Source organism: Triticum aestivum, chromosome 2B (genome assembly GCF_018294505.1).
Source record: "Triticum aestivum cultivar Chinese Spring chromosome 2B, IWGSC CS RefSeq v2.1, whole genome shotgun sequence".
In the NCBI taxonomy this organism is placed as follows: Eukaryota; Viridiplantae; Streptophyta; class Magnoliopsida; order Poales; family Poaceae; genus Triticum; species Triticum aestivum.
In genome coordinates this window covers 789121508-789144627 of record NC_057798.1, presented here as the reverse complement: position 1 = coordinate 789144627, position 23120 = coordinate 789121508, and the positions used below count along the sequence as shown (strand labels likewise).

Below are 23120 nucleotides of genomic sequence, written 5' to 3'. Positions count from 1 at the left end.
ATCATCTTTTACATGTAGTTTACCATGGCAAGCATGCTAGAAGGTTGATTCTTTGAGAAATATATCCATTGTGTAACTTTCTATCTAGATTTTAGACAAGTAAGTTTATGTTTATTTTAAGATTCATATGTGCCCCGAAGAGAGATGTACTATTATACTATAATCAAGGGCTTTGTACTATTATTACGCGGAGAGATTTCTAATTTTGGTTGAACCTACAACTGTGTATTATATTTTATTTACTTGAAATTACAAGTGTAAAAGGCATGCGCTCAATACTCTATTATCTATACCAAAATCTCTTGTGGCGTGTTTACTCCATCAACATACAACTGTAGGAGGTAGTAATCACATCAGCCTAAAATAAATGCATAGTTCACTACATCCATCCATGGCCGGTACTGTGGTGCTATTTAGTCTTAGTATGGCACTAGTTATCATCCCGTGCATCTGCATGGGGGTAGCTGACATACTATAAATCATTAAAAATATTTGTGAACATATTTTGAAACTTAAAACTAAAACTTAGAACACCATATGACGGAAAACTACTATTTAGAACGTGTATTTGTGGTTACGTGATACACGTATCCTTAACTGTTGTGGACACAGTTTTTTGTGCCCGAAGTGCAGAGTTTGCAGTATGCAGTAAGTTTTCCATCGGCTGAGATCCAAGGTATCCACCCGCATAGCCTTAGATATAAATTGCTTATTACCTTGCGACCATGGTGCCAATACTTCGATTGTTATACGAAGGCTGATATGTACTACTTGCACTAAATTTTTTCACTGGGTACATGAACGCAATTTTTTAGTATAGTTACCACTTGAAGAGATCCATTTTTTAGTATTATTACTAATAGAAAGTTTTCACATATATAAGAGATGGACTGTTTGATATGACGCACAAACAAACAAACGACTAGAGGAACTACATGACAAACAATTAACTTTTGAAAGAAGAAATTCTATGAAATTTTGTTTTATCATGCATGCTTCAGAAGAGGTGTGACATGTCTTTTGGTTGCAGATTCATGTAATGACCATAGAATTTATTCAGTTGGGATGACACTTGCTCACCATCTTTCACTAAATCTAGTGAATAACCTCTTTGTGACTGCAGCGAATTTCATATTTGGAGACCTATCGAGGCATGGCATCACAAGGACGAAAACCAAAAATGGATCACAATGACCCTCAAGTTAGAAACCTACCGATCCATAGTGATTGATGTTGGGACTGTTGGATTAATAAAAAAATCATCAACAGCGTATTTGGAATATTTGAAGGAATCTGCCTTATTAGTAATATTTTTTATAGTTGAAACTAATAAGTAGACCTTTTCTCTCATAATGTCGGTTTGTTTTCTAGTTGGCACTTCTAGAGAGATCCTAGTCATCTACTTAGATAATATAGATCTGACTTAAATGCGCAATTATATATTTCAAAAATAAGGCACTTACATGACGAAGAAGGTGGCTACTTGCATATATACTGAATGTTCATTATATTTGAAGGCATAACAAGCAATCATTTGTTTTCTTTTTGGAGAAATACCGACATTGGATTTATAGAAGTGTCAATGGGATATATAGAACATCATTTGAATCAAGACAATAAGAAATCCTAAGTACCCTTTTTTACAATGTGAACTGACGGAATAAAGCATATATAGTGGATGAGCTTCTCCCAGTTTTGTCTATCACTTGTATCAACCGATGACTCATTCGAATTTACTGACTTCCAAGACAAAATATACTCGGATGGCAAAGATTGCTGATGCCAAACTTGAATTAGCTAAAAGCAACTATAACCAGTAACTGAAATATGATCTTAACACGCTCGTGGATTGGCGGAGTGTACCTCTGTATTCTGTTTTCCCTTTTAAAAAATAGCACATTTAACTGATGCATTGTTCGAGCAATCTTCAAATCATTCAAAAAAATCTAAGGCATTGTTCGGCCAGTCTCCTGAGTATGACATGATAGGCCGGCCCCTTAAGCAAGGAGAAGAAGCAAGCAGGCCCAGCAATGACGAGCGAGGCCTCCACAAGTCCACAGAAACAAAACCCGCCAATCCGCCATCCTCCTTCCTCCTCTAGGGTTTTACTACACAGTGCTGCTGTCTCCCTCCCCACCTCCGTCCCCCGCCGCCCCGCCTCCTACCCGGCAGACCACCACCGAGGCCCGAGCCAGCGGCCATGACCGGCAAGAAGCACAAGTCCTCCAAGAAGCAGCCCAAGGGCAGCTGCCGACGCCGACGCGGTGGCCGACACCGGGAAGCGCCGTCGCTCCGGCGCCGCCAAACGCCACCAGGCCGAGGAGGAGGAGTTCGTGCCCTCCTCCATCAGCGCCAAGATCCTCCGCAAGGCCCTCAAGCAGCAGCAAGAGCAGCAGGAGGAGATCCTCCACGTACTATTTAGTCTTCGAATCAACCTGTGCTACTACATGGGCTAGCTGACGTACTAATAAATCATTAAAAATATCTGTGAACTGATTTAGAAACTTAAAACTAAAAGTTAGAACACCATATGATGGAAAACTACTATTTAGAAAGTGTATTTGTGGTTACATGATACTTGTATCCTTATATGTTGTGGACACAGTTTGTTGTGCCCGAGGCGCCTAGGGTTTGCAGTATGCAGTAAGTTTTCTATCGGCTGAGATCCAAGGTATCCATCCGTCTAGTCTTGGATATAAATTGCTTATGACCTTGCGACCATGGTGCCAATACTTCGGTTATTATACGGAGCCTGATATGTACTACATGCACTATATATTTTCATTAGGTACATGAACACCATTTTTTTAGTATAGTCACCACTAGAATAGATGCATTTTTTCAGTATTATTACTAATAGAAAGTATTTCACATATATAAGAGATGGACTGTTTTATATCACGCACAAACAACAAAAATACTAGAGGAACTACATGACAAAAAAATAACAATTGAATGAAGAAATTCTATGAAATTTTGTTCTATCAGGCATGCTTCAAAAGAGGCGTGACATGTCTTTTGGTTGCATATTCATGTGATGACAAGAGAATTAATTTAGTTGGGATGACACTTGCTCACTTTCTTTCACTAAATCTAGTGGGTGACCTCTTTGTGACGGCGGCGAATGTCATATTTGGAGATCGATCGAGGTATATGGCGTCACAAGACCCAAAACCAAAAATGGTCGAATGACCCTCAAGTTGGAAACCAACCGACCCACAACCATTGAGTTGGGACTGTTGGATTAATAAACCCTTCACACATCAAACCCTTCCAGCTCCTTGCGGATGGACGGTGCTTGGACACATTTGAAAACCTATACTCTAGTAGTCTGATTACCACTATACTTACATCTGGGTGCCGCTTATTTGCGTAGGACATGTTTGACCAATGTTGTGACCACGCAAGGGATAACTAGTTCTTGTTGTGGGAGGACACGAAGAAGATGCGGTTGATAGTGAGTGGGGAGTTCCACAGAGAAATGCGGGAGTTCCTCCGCAAGCAAAAATGATCCAAGGGAAGTGACCATCTGGAAAGAAGAGAAGGTGCTACTTGTCTGTACCACATGCTCCTTCATGTGAGGAAGGCCTGAATATACCTACCCAGCAGACAAGTCTTTAGAAGATCCAACTGCAGGAGGCAGAGTGGTAGTCTGGCAGATGTTGAAATCATTTGGACTCGACGGTTGTAAATCGAATGTAATCATATGTTTGATAGGTTCAGTCTACGGTTTGCGCCATGCTAAATGTAAGCCACAGAAGGTAGTGGATTATTCTGTTAGGCAAATCAAAATCCGATGAACTATACGTGATCCACTTCAAGTTGCGTACAATTGTGATTAATCAGTGTCAGTCAGTTTGGAACCAGACATGTTTGCAAAACCGCATCCAGACAGGATTGACAATTTTGATTTTCAGTAAATTTGTTTATTATCTTTTTAACAAAATATATCCACACTCTGGTGTGTAGAGTTAAAAATACAATGAGCGTTCGATTATGTTCAGGCATAGGACAATATGAATATACCAAAGTTGAAATATGGCCTCACATTAAACGAGTGTTCAGTATAGAAACAAATTTATATTTAAAAAACTGGTTTCAAATATTTGAACTAAAGTTCCACTTTTTTTGTTCACAACATCGAACGGCTCATTGTGTTGACACCAAAGGTATGGCAATGGTCGTCAACTCAACCGGAGGCAAAACCAAAACTGAATGTCTTACAACTGAACCGGAGGCAAAACTAGCCAACAAAACCGGTTAACATGGTTGGTAACAAATCCTTCTGAGATGATTGTTTCCTTTTGTCATCCACATTATATTAACTAGAGAAAATGAAATATTACTTTGCCTATAAATGTGTGTTTGGAAATCAGACTTATCCTTATCATATCCTATATCATATACAAAGAGGAAGAAACACTTGAATATTATTAGAGTAGTAATTGTCATTGGTGACGATGCGAAAGGAAAGAAACATGAAGAATCTTTAATCTACACATAAAAAAGATGGTCGATAAGTTTCCAATACCAACAATTGATGAACGGTGTGTTTCCTACCTATTTTGTATAAGTACACGCTTTCACAACCAACAACGGCTCCATTTTTAGATGGAAATACTCCTACACACTAGGATTAGGCCTCAATAAATATTTACCTTTTTCATCCCTCAATCCATAAAACTGATTGGCCCATGAAGGATGCCAGTATATATATGCCCCCATACACGAGCATGTCCTCCAAAGTTCATCGAGCAAACACACAAACACTGGACTACCACCAAACTTATCCCACAACTTTGTCAAGTCTTCTCTTTGAAATGGAGGGTGTTACAGTGTTTATTGTTGGTGCTGGGCCAGCAGGCCTCGCAACGGCAGCATGCCTTAGCCAATTCTCAATTCCTTATGCCATCGTCGAGCGCGAGAGCTGTAGCGCGTCACTCTGGCGCAACCGCGCGTATGATCGCCTCAAGATGCATCTCGCAAAGGAGTTCTGTGAGTTGCCACACATGTCATACCCTATAGATGCACCAACATACATACCAAAAACCTTGTTTGTGAAGTACTTGGATGACTATGTTGAGCGTTTCAACATTCAACCAAAGTATCTCACCAGCGTGGAGTCATCCACATATGAAAATGATGAAAAATGTTGGTCCATTGTGGCAAAGGACATGTCAAAGTGCACCAGAGTCAAGTTCATGGCGAAGTTTCTTGTTGTGGCAAGTGGTGAGAATAGTGCAGAGAATATTCCAATGTTCCCTGGACTGGAAAACTTTCCAGGTGATGTTATCCACTCCTCAAGCTACAAGTCAGGCAAGAGCTACTCTGGCAAGAATGTATTGGTCATTGGATCTGGCAACTCCGGGATGGAAATTGCTTATGACCTTGCGACCCATGGTGCCAACACATCGATTGTTATATGAAGCCCGGTACGTACGTGCACTATATATTTTCACTGGGTGCATGAACGCAAATTCTTAGTATAGTTATTAATAGAAGAGAAGCAATTTTCAGTGTTTTACTAATAGGAAGTATTTCACATAGTAAAAGAGATGGACTATTTTATATCACACACAAACAACTGAAAGACTAGAGGAACCACATGACAAAAATTTATTTCTTGAAAGATGAAATTCTATGAAAATTTATTTATCATGCATACTTCAAAAGAGGTGTGACGTGTTTTGTTGTTGCAGATTCATGTAATGACAAAGGAATTAATTCATTTGGGGATGACACTTGCTCACCGTCTTCCATTGAATCTAGTGGATAAACTCCTTGTGATGGCAGCGTATTTAATATTTGGAGACCTGTCACAGCATGGCATCACAAGGCCAAAAATGGGTCCAATGACCCTCCAATCAGAAACAGGCCGATCTGCAGTAATTGATGTTGGGACTGTTGGATTGATCAAAAAAGGCATCATCAAAGTAAGTATGTCATTGACATGACATAAATTTATAACATATGTTGATTTGATATGCCAAGTTATCAATGTATTTTTATCTCCTAAAGGTTCAAGGGAGCATTAGTAAGATCAAGGGCAACATAGTTAAATTTCAATGCAGTAAAAGAATGTCATTTGATGCAATTGTGTTTGCAACTGGATACAAAAGCACGGCAAATATGTGGCTCAAGGTAATATAGCTTGTGTTTGAACATGTCTGAGTTTGTTTTCTTGGTGTAACCATTATTAAATCTGCTGACAAGGTCTATGTGTGTTTAATCCAGAATGGTGAGAGCATGTTAAATGGCAACGGACTGCCCATCCAAAAATATCCGAATCATTGGAAAGGTGAAAATGGGCTCTACTGTGTTGGGTTGGAGAGGAGAGGATTAACTGGTATTGCAACAGATGCCAAGAATGTCGCTAATGACATCAATTCTGTGATGGACTCTATGTCAAGTTAAATCATCTTTTACATGTAGTTTACCATGGCAAGCATGCTAGAAGGTTGATTCTTTGAGAAATATATCCATTGTGTCACCTTTCTATCTAGCTTTTAGACAAGTAAATTTATGTTTATTTTAAGTTTCGTATGTGCCCCGAAGAGAGATGTACTATTATACTATAATCAAGGGCTTTGTACTATTATTACGCGGAGAGATTTCTAATTTTGGTTGAACCTACAACTGTGTATTATATTTTATTTACTTGAAATTACATGTGTAAAAGGCATGCGATCAATACTCTATTATCTATACCCAAATCTCTTGTGGCGTGTTTACCCCATCAACATACAACTATAGGAGGTAGTAATCACATCAGCCTAAAATAAATGCATAGTTCACTACATCCATCCATGGCCGGTACTATGGTGCTATTTAGTCTTAGTATGGCACTAGTTATCATCCCGTGCATCTGCATGGGGGTAGCTGACATACTATAAATCATTAAAAATATTTGTGAACATATTTTGAAACTTAAAACTAAAACTTAGAACACCATATGACGGAAAACTAATACTTAGAACGTGTATTTGTGGTTACGTGATACACGTACCCTTAACTGTTATGGACACAGTTTTTTGTGCCCGAAGCGCAGGGTTTGCAGTATGCAGTAAGTTTTCGATCGGCTGAGATTCAAGGTATCCATCCGCATAGCCTTAGATATAAATTGCTTATTACCTCGCGACCATGGTGCCAATACTTCGATTGTTATACGAAGGCTGGTATGTACTACTTGCATTAAATATTTTCACTGGGTACATGAACGCAATTTTTTTGTATAGTTACCACTGGAAGAGATCTATTTTTTTAGTATTATTACTAATAGAAACTTTTCACATATATAAGAGATGGACTGTTTGATATGACGCACAAACAAACAAACGACTAGTGGAACTACATGACAAACAATTAACTTTTGAAAGAAGAGATTCTATGAAATTTTGTTTTATCATGCGTGCTTCAGAAGAGGTGTGACATGTCTTTTGGTTGCAGATTCATGTAATAACTACAGAATTTATTCAGTTGGGATGACACTTGCTCACCATCTTTCACTAAATCTAGTGAATAACCTCTTTGTGACTGCAGCGAATTTCATATTTGGAGACCTACCGAGGCATGGCATCACAAGGACCAAAACCAAAAATGGATCACAATGACGCTCAAGTTATAAACCTACCGATCCATAGTGATTGATGTTGGGACTGTTGGATTAAAAAAAAATCATCAGCATGGTATTTGAATATTTGAAGGAATCTGCCTTATTAGTCATATTTTTTATAGTTGAAACTAATAAGTAGACCTTTTCTCTCATAATGTCGGTTTGTTTTCTAGTTGGCACTTCTAGAGAGATCCTAGTCATCTACCTAGATAATATAGATCTGACTTAAATGCGCAATTATATATTTCAAAAATAAGGCACTTACATGACGAAGAAGGTGGCTACTTGCATATATACTGAATGTTCATTATATTTGAAGGCATAACAAGCAATCATTTGTTTTCTTTTTGGAGAAACACCGACATTGGATTTATAGAAGTGTCAATGGGATATATAGAACATCATTTGAATCAAGACAATAAGAAATCCTAAGTACCCTTTTTACAATGTGAACTGACGGAATAAAGCATATATAGTGGATGACCTTCTCCCAGTTTTGTCTATCACTTGTATCAACCGATGACTCATTGGAATTTACTGACTTCCAAGACAAAATATACTCGGATGGCAAAGATTGCCAATGCCAAACTTTAATTAGCTAAAAGCAACTATAACCAGTAAGTGAAATATGATCTTAACACGCTCGTGGATTGGCGGAGTGTACCTCTGTATTCTGTTTTCCCTTTTAAAAATAGCACATTTAACTGATGCATTGTTCAAGCAATCTTCAAATAATTCAAAAAAATCTGAGGCATTGTTCGGCCAGTCTCCTGAGTATGACATGATAGGTCGGCCCCTTAAGCAAGGAGAAGAAGCAAGCAGGCCTAGCAATGACGAGCGAGGCCTCCACAAGTCCACAGAAACAAAACCCGCCAATCCGCCATCCTCCTTCCTCCTCTAGGGTTTTACTACACAATGCTGCCGTCTCCCTCCCCACCTCCGTCCCCCGCCGCCCCGCCTCCTACCCGGCAGAACACCACCGAGGCCCGAGCCAGCGGCCATGACCGGCAAGAAGCACAAGTCCTCCAAGAAGCAGCCCAAGGGCAGCCGCTCGGCACCGACGCCGACGCGGTGGCCGAAACCGGGAAGCGTCGTCGCTCCGGCGCCGCCAAACACCACCAGGCCGAGGAGGAGGAGTTCATGCCCTCCTCCATCAGTGCCAAGATCCTCCGCAAGGCCCTCAAGCAGCAGCAGGAGCAGCAGGAGGAGATCCTCCACGTACTATTCGTACTTCGAATGGCACAAATTATCAACCTGTGCTACTACATGGGCTAGCTGACGTACTAATAAATCATTAAAAATATCGGTGAACTGATTTAGAAACTTAAAACTAAAAGTTAGAACACCATATGACGGAAAACTACTATTTAGAACGTGTATTTGTGGTTACATGATACTTGTATCCTTAAATGTTGTGGACACAGTTTGTTGTGCCCGAGGCGCCCAGGGTTTGCAGTATGCAGTAAGTTTTCCATCGGCTGAGATCCAAGGTATCCATCCGTCTAGTCTTGGATATAAATTGCTTATGACCTTGCGACCATGGTGCCAATACTTCGATTATTATACGGAGCCTGATATGTACTACATGCACTATATATTTTCATTAGGTACATGAACACCATTTTTTAGTATAGTCACCACTAGAATAGATGCATTTTTCAGTATTATTACTAATAGAAAGTATTTCACATGTATAAGAGATGGACTGTTTTATATCACGCACAAACAACAAAAAGACTAGAGGAACTACATGACAAAAAAATAACAATTGAAAGAAGAAATTCTATGAAATTTTGTTCTATCAGGCATGCTTCAAAAGAGGCGTGACATGTCTTTTGGTTGCATATTCATGTGATGACAAGAGAATTAATTTAGTTGGGATGACACTTGCTCACTTTCTTTCACTAAATCTAGTGGGTGACCTCTTTGTGACGGCGGCGAATGTCATATTTGGAGATCGATCGAGGTATATGGCGTCACAAGGCCCAAAACCAAAAATGGTCGAATGACCCTCAAGTTAGAAACCAACCGACCCACAACCATTGAGTTGGGACTGTTGGATTAATAAACCCTTCACCCATCAAACCCTTCCAGCTCCTTGCGGATGGATGGTGCTTGGACACATTTGAAAACCTATACTCTAGTAGTCTGATTACCATTATACTTACATCTGGGTGCCGCTTATTTGCGTAGGACATGTTTGACCAATGTTGTGACCACGCAAGGGATAACTGGTTCTTGTTGTGGGAGGACGCGAAGAAGATGCGGTTGATAGTGAGTGGGGAGTTCCACAGAGAAATGCGGGAGTTCCTCCGCAAGCAAAAATGATCCAAGGGAAGTGACCATCTGGAAAGAAGAGAAGGTGCTACTTGTCTGTACCACATGCTCCTTCATGTGAGGAAGGCCTGAATATACCTACCCAGCAGACAAGTCTTTAGAAGATCCAACTGCAGGAGGCAGAGTGGTAGTCTGGCAGATGTTGAAATCATTTGGACTCGACGGTTGTAAATCGAATGTAATCATATGTTTGATAGGTTCAGTCTGCGGTTTGCGCCATGCTAAATGTAAGCCATAGAAGGTAGTGGATTATTCTGTTAGGCAAATCAAAATCCGATGAACTGTACGTGATCCACTTCAAGTTGCGTACAATTGTGATTAATCTGTGTCAGTCAGTTTGGAACCAGACATGTTTGCAAAACCGCATCCAGACAGGATTGACAATTTTGATTTTCAGTAAATTTGTTTATTATCTTTTTAACAAAATATATCCACACTCTGGTGTGTAGAGTTAAAAATACAATGAGCGTTCAATTATGTTCAGGCATAGGACAATATGAATATACCAAAGTTGAAATATGGCCTCACATTAAACGAGTGTTCAGTATAGAAACAAATTTATATTTAAAAAACTAGTTTCAAATATTTGAACTAAAGTTCCACTTTTTTGTTCACAACATCGAACGGCTCGTTGTGTTGACACCAAAGGTATGGCAATGGTCGTCAACTCAACCGGAGGCAAAACCAAAACTGACTGTCTCACAACTGAACCGGAGGCAAAACTAGCCGACAAAACCGGTTAACATGGTTGGTAAAAAATCCTTCTGAGATGATTGTTTCCTTTTGTCATCCACATTATATTAACTAGAGAAAATGAAATATTACTTTGCCTATAAATGTGTGTTTGGAAATCAGACTTATCCTTATCATATCCTATATCATATACAAAGAGGAAGAAACACTTGAATATTATTAGAGTAGTAATTGTCATTGGTGACGATGCGAAAGGAAAGAAACATGAAGAATCTTTAATCTACACATAAAAAAGATGGTCGATAAGTTTCCAATACCAACAATCGATCAACGGTGTGTTTCCTACCTATTTTGTATCAGTACACGCTTTCACAACCAACAACGGCTCCATTTTTAGATGGAAATACTCCTACACACTAGGATTAGGCCTCAATAAATATTTACCTTTTTCATCCCTCAATCCATAAAACTGATTGGCCCATGAAGGATGCCGGTATATATATGCCCCCATACACGAGCATGTCCTCCAAAGTTCATCGAGCAAACACACAAACACTGGACTACCACCGAAAATATCCCACAACTTTGTCAAGTCTTCTCTTTGAAATGGAGGGTGTTACAGTGTTGATTGTTGGTGCTGGGCCAGCAGGCCTCGCAACGGCAGCATGCCTTAGCCAATTCTCAATTCCTTATGCCATCGTCGAGCGCGAGAGCTGTAGCGCGTCACTCTAGCGCAACCGCGCGTATGATCGCCTCAAGATGCATCTCGCAAACGAGTTCTGTGAGTTGCCACACATGTCATACCCTATAGATGCACCAATATACATACCAAAAACCTTGTTTGTGAAGTACTTGGATGACTATGTTGAGCGTTTCAACATTCACCCAAAGTATCTCACCAGCGTGGAGTCATCCACATATGAAAATGATGAAAAATGTTGGTCCATTGTGGCAAAGGACATGTCAAAGTGCACCAGAGTCAAGTTCATGGCGAAGTTTCTTGTTGTGGCAAGTGGTGAGAATAGTGCAGAGAATATTCCAATGTTCCCTGGACTGGAAAACTTTCCAGGTGATGTTATCCACTCCTCAAGCTACAAGTCAGGCAAGAGCTACTCTGGCAAGAATGTATTGGTCATTGGATCTGGCAACTCCGGGATGGAAATTGCTTATGACCTTGTGACCCATGGTGCCAACACATTGATTGTTATACGAAGCCCGGTACGTACGTGCACTATATATTTTCACTGGGTGCATGAACGCAAATTCTTAGTATAGTTATTAATAGAAGAGATGCAATTTTCAGTGTTTTACTAATAGGAAGTATTTCACATAGAAAAAGAGATGGACTATTTTATATCACACACAAACAACTGAAAGACTAGAGGAACCACATGACAAAAATTTATTTCTTGAAAGATGAAATTCTATGAAAATTTATTTATCATGCATACTTCAAAAGAGGTGTGACGTGTTTTGTTGTTGCAGATTCATGTAATGACAAAGGAATTAATTCGTTTGGGGATGACACTTGCTCACCATCTTCCATTGAATCTAGTGGATAAACTCCTTGTGATGGCAGCGTATTTAATATTTGGAGACCTGTCACAGCATGGCATCACAAGGCCAAAAATGGGTCCAATGACCCTCAAATCAGAAACACTGCAGTAATTGATGTTGGGACTGTTGGATTGATCAAAAAAGGCATCATCAAAGTAAGTATGTCATTGACATGACATAAATTTATAACATATGTTGATTTGATATGCCAAGTTACCAATGTATTTTTATCTCCTAAAGGTTCAAGGGAGCATTAGTAAGATCAAGGGCAACATAGTTAAATTTCAATGCAGTAAAAGAATGTCATTTGATGCAATTGTGTTTGCAACTGGATACAAAAGCACGGCGAATATGTGGCTCAAGGTAATATAGCTTGTGTTTGAACATGTCTGAGTTTGTTTTCTTGGTGTAACCATTATTAAATCTGCTAACAAGGTCTATGTGTTTTTAATCCAGGATGGTGTGAGCATGTTAAATGGCAACGGACTGCCCATCCAAAAATATCCGAATCATTGGAAAGGTGAAAATGGGCTCTACTGTGCTGGGTTGGCGAGGAGAGGATTAGCTGGTATTGCAACAGATGCCAAGAATACCGCTAATGACATCAAATATGTGATGGACTCTATGTCAAGTTAAATCATCTTTTACATGTAGTTTACCGTGGCAAGCATGCTAGAAGGTTGATTCTTTGAGAAATATATCCATTGTGTCACCTTTCTATCTAGCTTTTAGACAAGTAAATTTATGTTTATTTTAAGATTCATATGTGCCCCGAAGAGAGATGTACTATTATACTATAATCAAGGGCTTTGTACTATTATTACGCGGAGAGATTTCTAATTTTGGTTGAACCTACAACTGTGTATTATATTTTATTTACTTGAAATTACATGTGTAAAAGGCATGCGCTCAATACTCTATTATCTATACCAAAATCTCTTGTGGCGTGTTTACCCCATCAACATACAACTGTAGGAGGTGGTAATCACATCAGCCTAAAATAAATGCATAGTTCACTACATCCATCCATGGCCGGTACTGTGGTGCTATTTAGTCTTAGTATGGCACTAGTTATCATCCCGTGCATCTGCATGGGGGTAGCTGACATACTATAAATCATTAAAAATATTTGTGAACATATTTTGAAACTTAAAACTAAAACTTAGAACACCATATGACGGAAAACTACTATTTAGAACGTGTATTTGTGGTTACGTGATACACGTATCCTTAACATTTGTGGACACAGTTTTTTGTGCCCGAAGGGCAGAGTTTGCAGTATGCAGTAAGTTTTCCATCAGTTGAGATCCAAGGTATCCACCCGCATAGCCTTAGATATAAATTGCTTATTACCTTGCGACCATGGTGCCAATACTTCGATTGTTATACGAAGGCTGATATGTACTACTTGCACTAAATATTTTCACTGGGTACATGAACGCAATTTTTTAGTATAGTTACCACTGGAAGAGATCCATTTTTTTAGTATTATTACTAATAGAAAGTTTTCACATATATAAGAGATGGACTGTTTGATATGACGCACAAACAAACAAACGACTAGAGGAACTACATGACAAACAGTTAACTTTTGAAAGAAGAAATTCTATGAAATTTTGTTTTATCATGCATGCTTCAGAAGAGGTGTGACATGTCTTTTGGTTGCAGATTCATGTAATGACTACAGAATTTATTCAGTTGGGATGACACTTGCTCACCATCTTTCACTAAATCTAGTGAATAACCTCTTTGTGACTGGAGCGAATTTCATATTTGGAGACCTATCGAGGCATGGCATCACAAGGACCAAAACCAAAAATGGATCACAATGACCCTCAAGTTAGAAACCTACCGATCCATAGTGATTGATGTTGGGACTGTTGGATTAATAAAAAAATCATCAACAGAGTATTTGGAATATTTGAAGGAATCTGCCTTATTAGTCATATTTTTTATAGTTGAAACTAATAAGTAGACCTTTTCTCTCATAACGTCGGTTTGTTTTCTAGTTGGCACTTCTAGAGAGATCCTAGTCATCTACCTAGATAATATAGATCTGACTTAAATGCGCAATTATATATTTCAAAAATAAGGCACTTACATGACGAAGAAGGTGGCTACTTGCATATATACTGAATGTTCATTATATTTGAAGGCATAACAAGCAATCATTTGTTTTCTTTTTGGAGAAACACCGACATTGGATTTATAGAAGTCTCAATGGGATATATAGAACATCATTTGAATCAAGACAATAAGAAATCCTAAGTACCCTTTTTTACAATGTGAACTGACGGAATAAAGCATATATAGTGGATGAGCTTCTCCCAGTTTTGTCTATCACTTGTATCAACCGATGACTCATTGGAATTTACTGACTTCCAAGACAAAATATACTCGGATGGCAAAGATTGCTGATGCCAAACTTGAATTAGCTAAAAGCAACTATAACCAGTAACTGAAATATGATCTTAACACGCTCGTGGATTGGCGGAGTGTACCTGTGTATTCTGTTTTCCCTTTTAAAAAATAGCACATTTAACTGATGCATTGTTCGAGCAATCTTCAAATCATTCAAAAAAATCTGAGGCATTGTTCGGCCAGTCTCCTGAGTATGACATGATAGGCCGGCCCCTTAAGCGAGGAGAAGAAGCAAGCAGGCCCAGCAATGACGAGCGAGGCCTCCACAAGTCCACAGAAACAAAACTCGCCAATCCGCCATCCTCCGTCCTCCTCTAGGGTTTTACTACACAGTGCTGCCGTCTCCCTCCCCACCTCCGTCCCCCGCCGCCCCGCCTCCTACCCGGCAGACCACCACCAAGGCCCGAGCCAGCGGCCATGACCGGCAAGAAGCACAAGTCCTCCAAGAAGCATCCCAAGGGCAGCCGCTCGGCGCCAACGCCGACGCGGTGGTCGACACCGGGAAGCGCCGTCGCTCCGGCGCCGCCAAACGCCACCAGGCCGAGGAGGAGGAGTTCATGCCCTCCTCCATCAGCGCCAAGATCCTCCGCAAGGCCCTCAAGCAGCAGCAGGAGCAGCAGGAGGAGATCCTCCACGTACTATTCAGTCTTCTAATGGCACAAATTATCAACCTGTGCTACTACATGGGCTAGCTGACGTACTAATAAATCATTAAAAATATCGGTGAACTGATTTAGAAACTTAAAACTAAAAGTTAGAACACCATATGACAGAAAACTACTATTTAGAACGTGTATTTGTTGTTACATGATACTTGTATCCTTATATGTTGTGGACACAGTTTGTTGTGCCCGAGGCGCCCAGGGTTTGCAGTATGTAGTAAGTTCTCCATCGGCTGAGATCCATGGTATCCATCCGTCTAGTCTTGGATATAAATTGCTTATGACCTTGCGACCATGGTGCCAATACTTCGATTATTATACGGAGCCTGATATGTACTACATGCACTATATATTTTCATTAGGTAAATGAACACCATTTTTTTAGTATAGTCACCACTAGAATAGATGCATTTTTTCAGTATTGTTACTAATAGAAAGTATTTCACATATATAAGAGATGGACTGTTTTATATCACGCACAAACAACAAAAAGACTAGAGGAACTACATGACAAAAAAATAACAATTGAAAGAAGAAATTCTATGAAATTTTGTTCTATCAGGCATGCTTCAAAAGAGGCGTGACATGTCTTTTGGTTGCATATTCATGTGATGACAAGAGAATTAATTTAGTTGGGATGACACTTGCTCACTTTCTTTCACTAAATCTAGTGGGTGACCTCTTTGTGACGGCGGCGAATGTCATATTTGGAGATCGATCGAGGTATATGGCGTCACAAGGCCCAAAACCAAAAATGGTCGAATGACCCTCAAGTTAGAAACCAACCGACCCACAACCATTGAGTTGGGACTGTTGGATTAATAAACCCTTCACCCATCAAACCCTTCCAGCTCCTTGCGGATGGACGGTGCTTGGACACATTTGAAAACCTATACTCTAGTAGTCTGATTACCACTATACTTACATCTGGGTGCCGCTTATTTGCGTAGGACATGTTTGACCAATGTTGTGACCACGCAAGGGATAACTGGTTCTTGTTGTGGGAGGACGCGAAGAAGATGCGGTTGATAGTGAGTGGGGAGTTCCACAGAGAAATGCGGGAGTTCCTCCGCAAGCAAAAATGATCCAAGGGAAGTGACCATCTTGAAAGAAGAGAAGGTGCTACTTGTCTCTACCACATGCTCCTTCATGTCAGGAAGGCCTGAATATACCTACCCAGCAGACAAGTCTTTAGAAGATCCAACTGCAGGAGGCAGAGTGGTAGTCTGGCAGATGTTGAAATCATTTGGACTCGACGGTTGTAAATCGAATGTAATCATATGTTTGATAGGTTCAGTCTGCGGTTTGCGCCATGCTAAATGTAAGCCACAGAAGGTAGTGGATTATTCTGTTAGGCAAATCAAAATCCGATGAACTGTACGTGATCCACTTCTCCAGTTCAGTTTTGCATGGAAGTTGCGTACAATTGTGATTAATCTGTGTCAGTCAGTTTGGAACTAGACATGTTTGCAAAACCGCATCCAGACAGGATTGACAATTTTGATTTTCAGTAAATTTGTTTATAATATTTTTAATAAAATATATCCACACTCTGGTGTGTAGAGTTAAAAATACAATGAGCGTTCAATTATGTTAAGGCATAGGACAATATGAATATACCAAAGTCGAAATATGGCCTCACATTAAACGAGTGTTCAGTATAGAAACAAATTTATATTTAAAAAACTGATTTCAAATATTTGAACAAAAGTTCCACTTTTTTTGTTCACAACATCGAACGGCTCGTTGTGTTGACACCAAAGGTATGGCAATGGTCGTCAACTCAACCGGAGGCAAAACCAAAACTGACTGTCTTACAACTGAACTGGAGGCAAAACTAGCCGACAAAACCGGTTAACATGGTTGGTAACAAATCCTTCTGAGATGATTGTTTCCTTTTGTCATCCACATTATTAACGAGAGAAAATGAAATAGGACTTTGCCTATAAATGTGTGTTTGGAAATCAGACTTATCCTTATCATATCCTATATCATATACAAAGAGGAAGAAACACTTGAATATTATTAGAGTAGTAATTGTTATTGGTGACTATGCGAAAGGAAAGAAACATGAAGAATCTTTAATCTACACATAAAAAAGATGGTCGATAAGTTTCCAATACCAACAATCGATCAACGGTGTGTTTCCTACCTATTTTGTATCAGTACACGCTTTCACAACCAACAACGGCTCCATTTTTAGATGGAAATACTCCTACACACTAGGATTAGGCCTCAATAAATATTTACCTTTTTCATCCCTCAATCCATAAAACTGATTGGCCCATGAAGGATGCCAGTATATATATGCCCCCATACACGAGCATGTCCTCCAAAGTTCATCGAGCAAACACACAAACATTGGACTACCACCGAACTTATCCAACAACTTTGTCAAGTCTTCTCTTTGAAATGGAGGGTGTTACAGTGTTGATTGTTGGTGCTGGGCCAGCAGGCCTCGCAACGGCAGCATGCCTCAGCCAATTCTCAATTCCTTATGCCATCGTCGAGCGCGAGAGCTGTAGCGCGTCACTCTGGCGCAACCGCGCGTATGATCGTCTAAAGCTGCATCTCGCAAAGGAGTTATGTGAGTTGCCACACATGTCATACCCTGTAGATGCACCAACATACATACCAAAAACCTTGTTTGTGAAGTACTTCGATCACTATGTTGAGCGTTTCAACATTCAACCAAAGTATCTCACCAGCGTGGAGTCATCCACATATGACAATGATGAAAAATGTTGGTCCATTGTGGCAAAGGACATGTCAAAGTGCACCACAGTCAAGTTCATGGCGAAGTTTCTTGTTGTGGCAAGTGGTGAGAATAGTGCAGAGAATATTCCAATGTTCCCTGGACTGGAAAACTTTCCAGGTGATGTTATCCACTCCTCAAGCTACAAGTCAGGCAAGAGCTACTCTGGCAAGAATGTATTGGTCGTTGGATCTGGCAACTCCGGGATGGAAATTGCTTATGACCTTGTGACCCATGGTGCCAACACATCGATTGTTATACGAAGCCCGGTACGTACGTGCACTATATATTTTCACTGGGTGCATGAACGCAAATTCTTAGTATAGTTATTAATAGAAGAGATGCAATTTTCAGTGTTTTACTAATAGGAAGTATTTCACATAGAAAAAGAGATGGACTATTTTATATCACACACAAACAACTGAAAGACTAGAGGAACCACATGACAAAAATTCATTTCTTGAAAGAAGAAATTCTATGAAAATTTATTTATCATGCATACTTCAAAAGAGGTGTGACGTGTTTTGTTGTTGCAGATTCATGTAATGACAAAGGAATTAATTCATTTGGGGATGACACTTGCTCACCGTCTTCCATTGAATCTAGTGGATAAACTCCTTGTGATGGCAGCGTATTTAATATTTGGAGACCTGTCACAGCATGGCATCACAAGGCCAAAAATGGGTCCAATGACCCTCAAATCAGAAACAGGCCGATCTGCAGTAATTGATGTTGGGACTGTTGGATTGATCAAAAAAGGCATCATCAAAGTAAGTATGTCATTGACATGACATAAATTTATAACATATGTTGATTTGATATGCCAAGTTATCAATGTATTTTTATCTCCTAAAGGTTCAAGGGAGCATTAGTAAGATCAAGGGCAACATAGTTAAATTTCAATGCAGTAAAAGAATGTCATTTGATGCAATTGTGTTTGCAACTGGATACAAAAGCACGGCAAATATGTGGCTCAAGGTAATATAGCTTGTGTTTGAACATGTCTGAGTTTGTTTTCTTGGTGTAACCATTATTAAATCTGCTAACAAGGTCTATGTGTTTTTAATCCAGGATGGTGAGAGCATGTTAAATGGCAACGGACTGCCCATCCAAAAATATCCGAATCATTGGAAAGGTGAAAATGGGCTCTACTGTGCTGGGTTGGCGAGGAGAGGATTAGCTGGTATTGCAATAGATGCCAAGAATATCGCTAATGACATCAAATCTGTGATGGACTCTATGTCAAGTTAAATCATCTTTTACATGTAGTTTACCATGGCAAGCATGCTAGAAGGTTGATTCTTTGAGAAATATATCCATTGTGTCACCTTTCTATCTAGCTTTTAGACAAGTAAATTTATGTTTATTTTAAGATTCATATGTGCCCCGAAGAGAGATGTACTATTATACTATAATCAAGGGCTTTGTACTATTATTACACGGAGAGATTTCTAATTTTGGTTGAACCTACAACTGTGTATTATATTTTATTTACTTGAAATTACATGTGTAAAAGGCATGCGCTCAATACTCTATTATCTATACCAAAATCTCTTGTGGCGTGTTTACCCCATCAACATACAACTGTAGGAGGTAGTAATCACATCAGCCTAAAATAAATGCATAGTTCACTACATCCATCCATGGCCGGTACTGTGGTGCTATTTAGTCTTAGTATGGCACTAGTTATCATCCCGTGCATCTGCATGGGGGTAGCTGACATACTATAAATCATTAAAAATATTTGTGAACATATTTTGAAACTTAAAACTAAAACTTAGAACACCATATGACGGAAAACTACTATTTAGAACGTGTATTTGTGGTTACGTGATACACGTATCCTTAACTGTTGTGGACACAGTTTTTTGTGCCCGAAGCGCAGAGTTTGCAGTATGCAGTAAGTTTTCCATCGGCTGAGATCCAAGGTATCCATCCGCATAGCCTTAGATATAAATTGCTTATTACCTTGCGACCATGGTGCCAATACTTCGATTGTTATACGAAGGCTGATATGTACTACTTGCACTAAATATTTTCACTGGGTACATGAACGCAATTTTTTAGTATAGTTACCACTGGAAGAGATCCATTTTTTTAGTATTATTACTAATAGAAAGTTTTCACATATATAAGAGATGGACTGTTTGATATGACGCACAAACAAACAAACGACTAGAGGAACTACATGACAAATAGTTAACTTTTGAAAGAAGAAATTCTATGAAATTTTGTTTTATCATGCATGCTTCAGAAGAGGTGTGACATGTCTTTTGGTTGCAGATTCATGTAATGACTACAGAATTTATTCAGTTGGGATGACACTTGCTCACCATCTTTCACTAAATCTAGTGAATAACCTCTTTGTGACTGCAGCGAATTTCATATTTGGAGACCTATCGAGGCATGGCATCACAAGGACCAAAACCAAAAATGGATCACAATGACCCTCAAGTTAGAAACCTACCGATCCATAGTGATTGATGTTGGGACTGTTGGATTAATAAAAAAATCATCAACAGAGTATTTGGAATATTTGAAGGAATCTGCCTTATTAGTCATATTTTTTATAGTTGAAACTAATAAGTAGACCTTTTCTCTCATAATGTCGGTTTGTTTTCTAGTTGGCACTTCTAGAGAGATCCTAGTCATCTACCTACATAATATAGATCTGACTTAAATGCGCAATTATATATTTCAAAAATAAGGCACTTACATGACGAAGAAGGTGGCTACTTGCATATATACTGAATGTTCATTATATTTGAAGGCATAACAAGCAATCATTTGTTTTCTTTTTGGAGAAACACCGACATTGGATTTATAGAAGTCTCAATGGGATATATAGAACATCATTTGAATCAAGACAATAAGAAATCCTAAGTACCCTTTTTTTACAATGTGAACTGACGGAATAAAGCATATATAGTGGATGAGCTTCTCCCAGTTTTGTCTATCACTTGTATCAACCGATGACTCATTGGAATTTACTGACTTCCAAGACAAAATATACTCGGATGGCAAAGATTGCTGATGCCAAACTTGAATTAGCTAAAAGCAACTATAACCACTAACTGAAATATGATCTTAACACGCTCGTGGATTGGCGGAGTGTACCTCTGTATTCTGTTTTCCCTTTTAAAAAATAGCACATTTAACTGATGCATTGTTCGAGCAATCTTCAAATCATTCAAAAACAATTTGAGGCATTGTTCGGCCAGTCTCCTGAGTATGACATGATAGGCCGGCCCCTTAAGCGAGGAGAAGAAGCAAGCAGGCCCAGCAATGACGAGCGAGGCCTCCACAAGTCCACAGAAACAAAACCCGCCAATCCGCCATCCTCCTTCCTCCTCTAGGGTTTTACTACACAGTGCTGCCGTCTCCCTCCCCACCTCCGTCCCCCGCCGCCCCGCCTCCTACCCGGCAGACCACCACCGAGGCCCGAGCCAGCGGCCATGACCGGCAAGAAGCACAAGTCCTCCAAGAAGCAGCCCAAGGGCAGCCGCTCGACGCCAACGCCGACGCGGTGGTCGACACCGGGAAGCGCCGTCGCTCCGGCGCCGCCAAACGCCACCAGGCCGAGGAGGAGGAGTTCATGCCCTCCTCCATCAGTGCCAAGATCCTCCGCAAGGCCCTCAAGCAGCAGCAGGAGCAGCAGGAGGAGATCCTCCACGTACTATTCAGTCTTCTAATGGCACAAATTATCAACCTGTGCTACTACATGGGCTAGCTGACGTACTAATAAATCTTTAAAAATATCTGTGAACTGATTTAGAAACTTAAAACTAAAAGTTAGAACACCATATGACGGAAAACTACTATTTAGAACGTGTATTTGTGGTTACATGATACTTGTATCCTTATATGTTGTGGACACAGTTTGTTGTGCCCAAGGCGCCCAGGGTTTGCAGTATGCAGTAAGTTTTCCATCGGCTGAGATCCAAGGTATCCATCCGTCTAGTCTTGGATATAAATTGCTTATGACCTTGCGACCATGGTGCCAATACTTCGATTATTATACGGAGCCTGATATGTACTACATGCACTATATATTTTCATTAGGTACATGAACACCATTTTTTTAGTATAGTCACCACTAGAATAGATGCATTTTTTCAGTATTGTTACTAATAGAAAGTATTTCACATATATAAGAGATGGACTGTTTTATATCACGCACAAACAACAAAAAGACTAGAGGAACTACATGACAAAAAAATAACAATTGAAAGAAGAAATTCTATGAAATTTTGTTCTATCAGGCATGCTTCAAAAGAGGCGAGACATGTCTTTTGGTTGCATATTCATGTGATGACAAGAGAATTAATTTAGTTGGGATGACACTTGCTCACTTTCTTTCACTAAATCTAGTGGGTGACCTCTTTGTGACGGTGGCGAATGTCATATTTGGAGATCGATCGAGGTATATGGCGTCACAAGGCCCAAAACCAAAAATGGTCGAATGACCCTCAAGTTAGAAACCAACCGACCCACAACCATTGAGTTGGGACTGTTGGATTAATAAACCCTTCACCCATCAAACCCTTCCAGCTCCTTGCGGATGGACGGTGCTTGGACACATTTGAAAACCTATACTCTAGTAGTCTGATTACCACTATACTTACATCTGGGTGCCGCTTATTTGCGTAGGACATGTTTGACCAATGTTGTGACCACGCAAGGGATAACTGGTTCTTGTTGTGGGAGGACGCGAAGAAGATGCGGTTGATAGTGAGTGGGGAGTTCCATAGAGAAATGCGGGAGTTCCTCCGCAAGCAAAAATGATCCAAGGGAAGTGACCATCTGGAAAGAAGAGAAGGTGCTACTTGTCTGTACCACATGCTCCTTCATGTGAGGAAGGCCTGAATATACCTACCCAGCAGACAAGTCTTTAGAAGATCCAACTGTAGGAGGCAGAGTGGTAGTCTGGCAGATGTTGAAATCATTTGGACTCGACGGTTGTAAATCGAATGTAATCATATGTTTGATAGGTTCAGTCTGCGGTTTGCGCCATGCTAAATGTAAGCCACAGAAGGTAGTGGATTATTCTGTTAGGCAAATCAAAATCCGATGAACTGTATGT

At 39.8% G+C, this 23120-nt stretch overlaps 1 protein-coding gene and 1 pseudogene across 1 annotated transcript; both read left to right on the top strand.

Annotated features, from left to right (window-relative positions):
* Window positions 1–5174: 5174 nt before the first annotated feature.
* LOC123042776 (probable indole-3-pyruvate monooxygenase YUCCA10) lies at window positions 5175–6414 on the top strand (annotated as a pseudogene).
* An 11193-nt stretch (window positions 6415–17607) lies between these two features.
* LOC123042775 (probable indole-3-pyruvate monooxygenase YUCCA10) lies at window positions 17608–19288 on the top strand. Its single transcript, XM_044465161.1, has 4 exons — window positions 17608–18306; window positions 18574–18807; window positions 18893–19015; window positions 19109–19288. Exons 1-4 carry the CDS (start codon window positions 17608–17610, stop codon window positions 19286–19288), a joined length of 1236 nt encoding a protein of 411 aa, XP_044321096.1.
* The last annotated feature ends 3832 nt before the right edge of the window (window positions 19289–23120 follow it).

What these genes read in the sequence shown, in the direction of transcription:
- LOC123042775 (XM_044465161.1), top strand. Translation starts at nt 17,608, where the DNA reads ATGTCCTCCAAAGTTCATCGAGCAAACACACAAACATTGGACTACCAC. An exon ending in CGATTGTTATACGAAGCCCG is followed by an intron (nt 18,307 to 18,573) that starts GTACGTACGTGC and finishes TTGTTGTTGCAG; the next exon opens with ATTCATGTAATGACAAAGGA. An exon ending in CGGCAAATATGTGGCTCAAG is followed by an intron (nt 19,016 to 19,108) that starts GTAATATAGCTT and finishes TTTTTAATCCAG; the next exon opens with GATGGTGAGAGCATGTTAAA.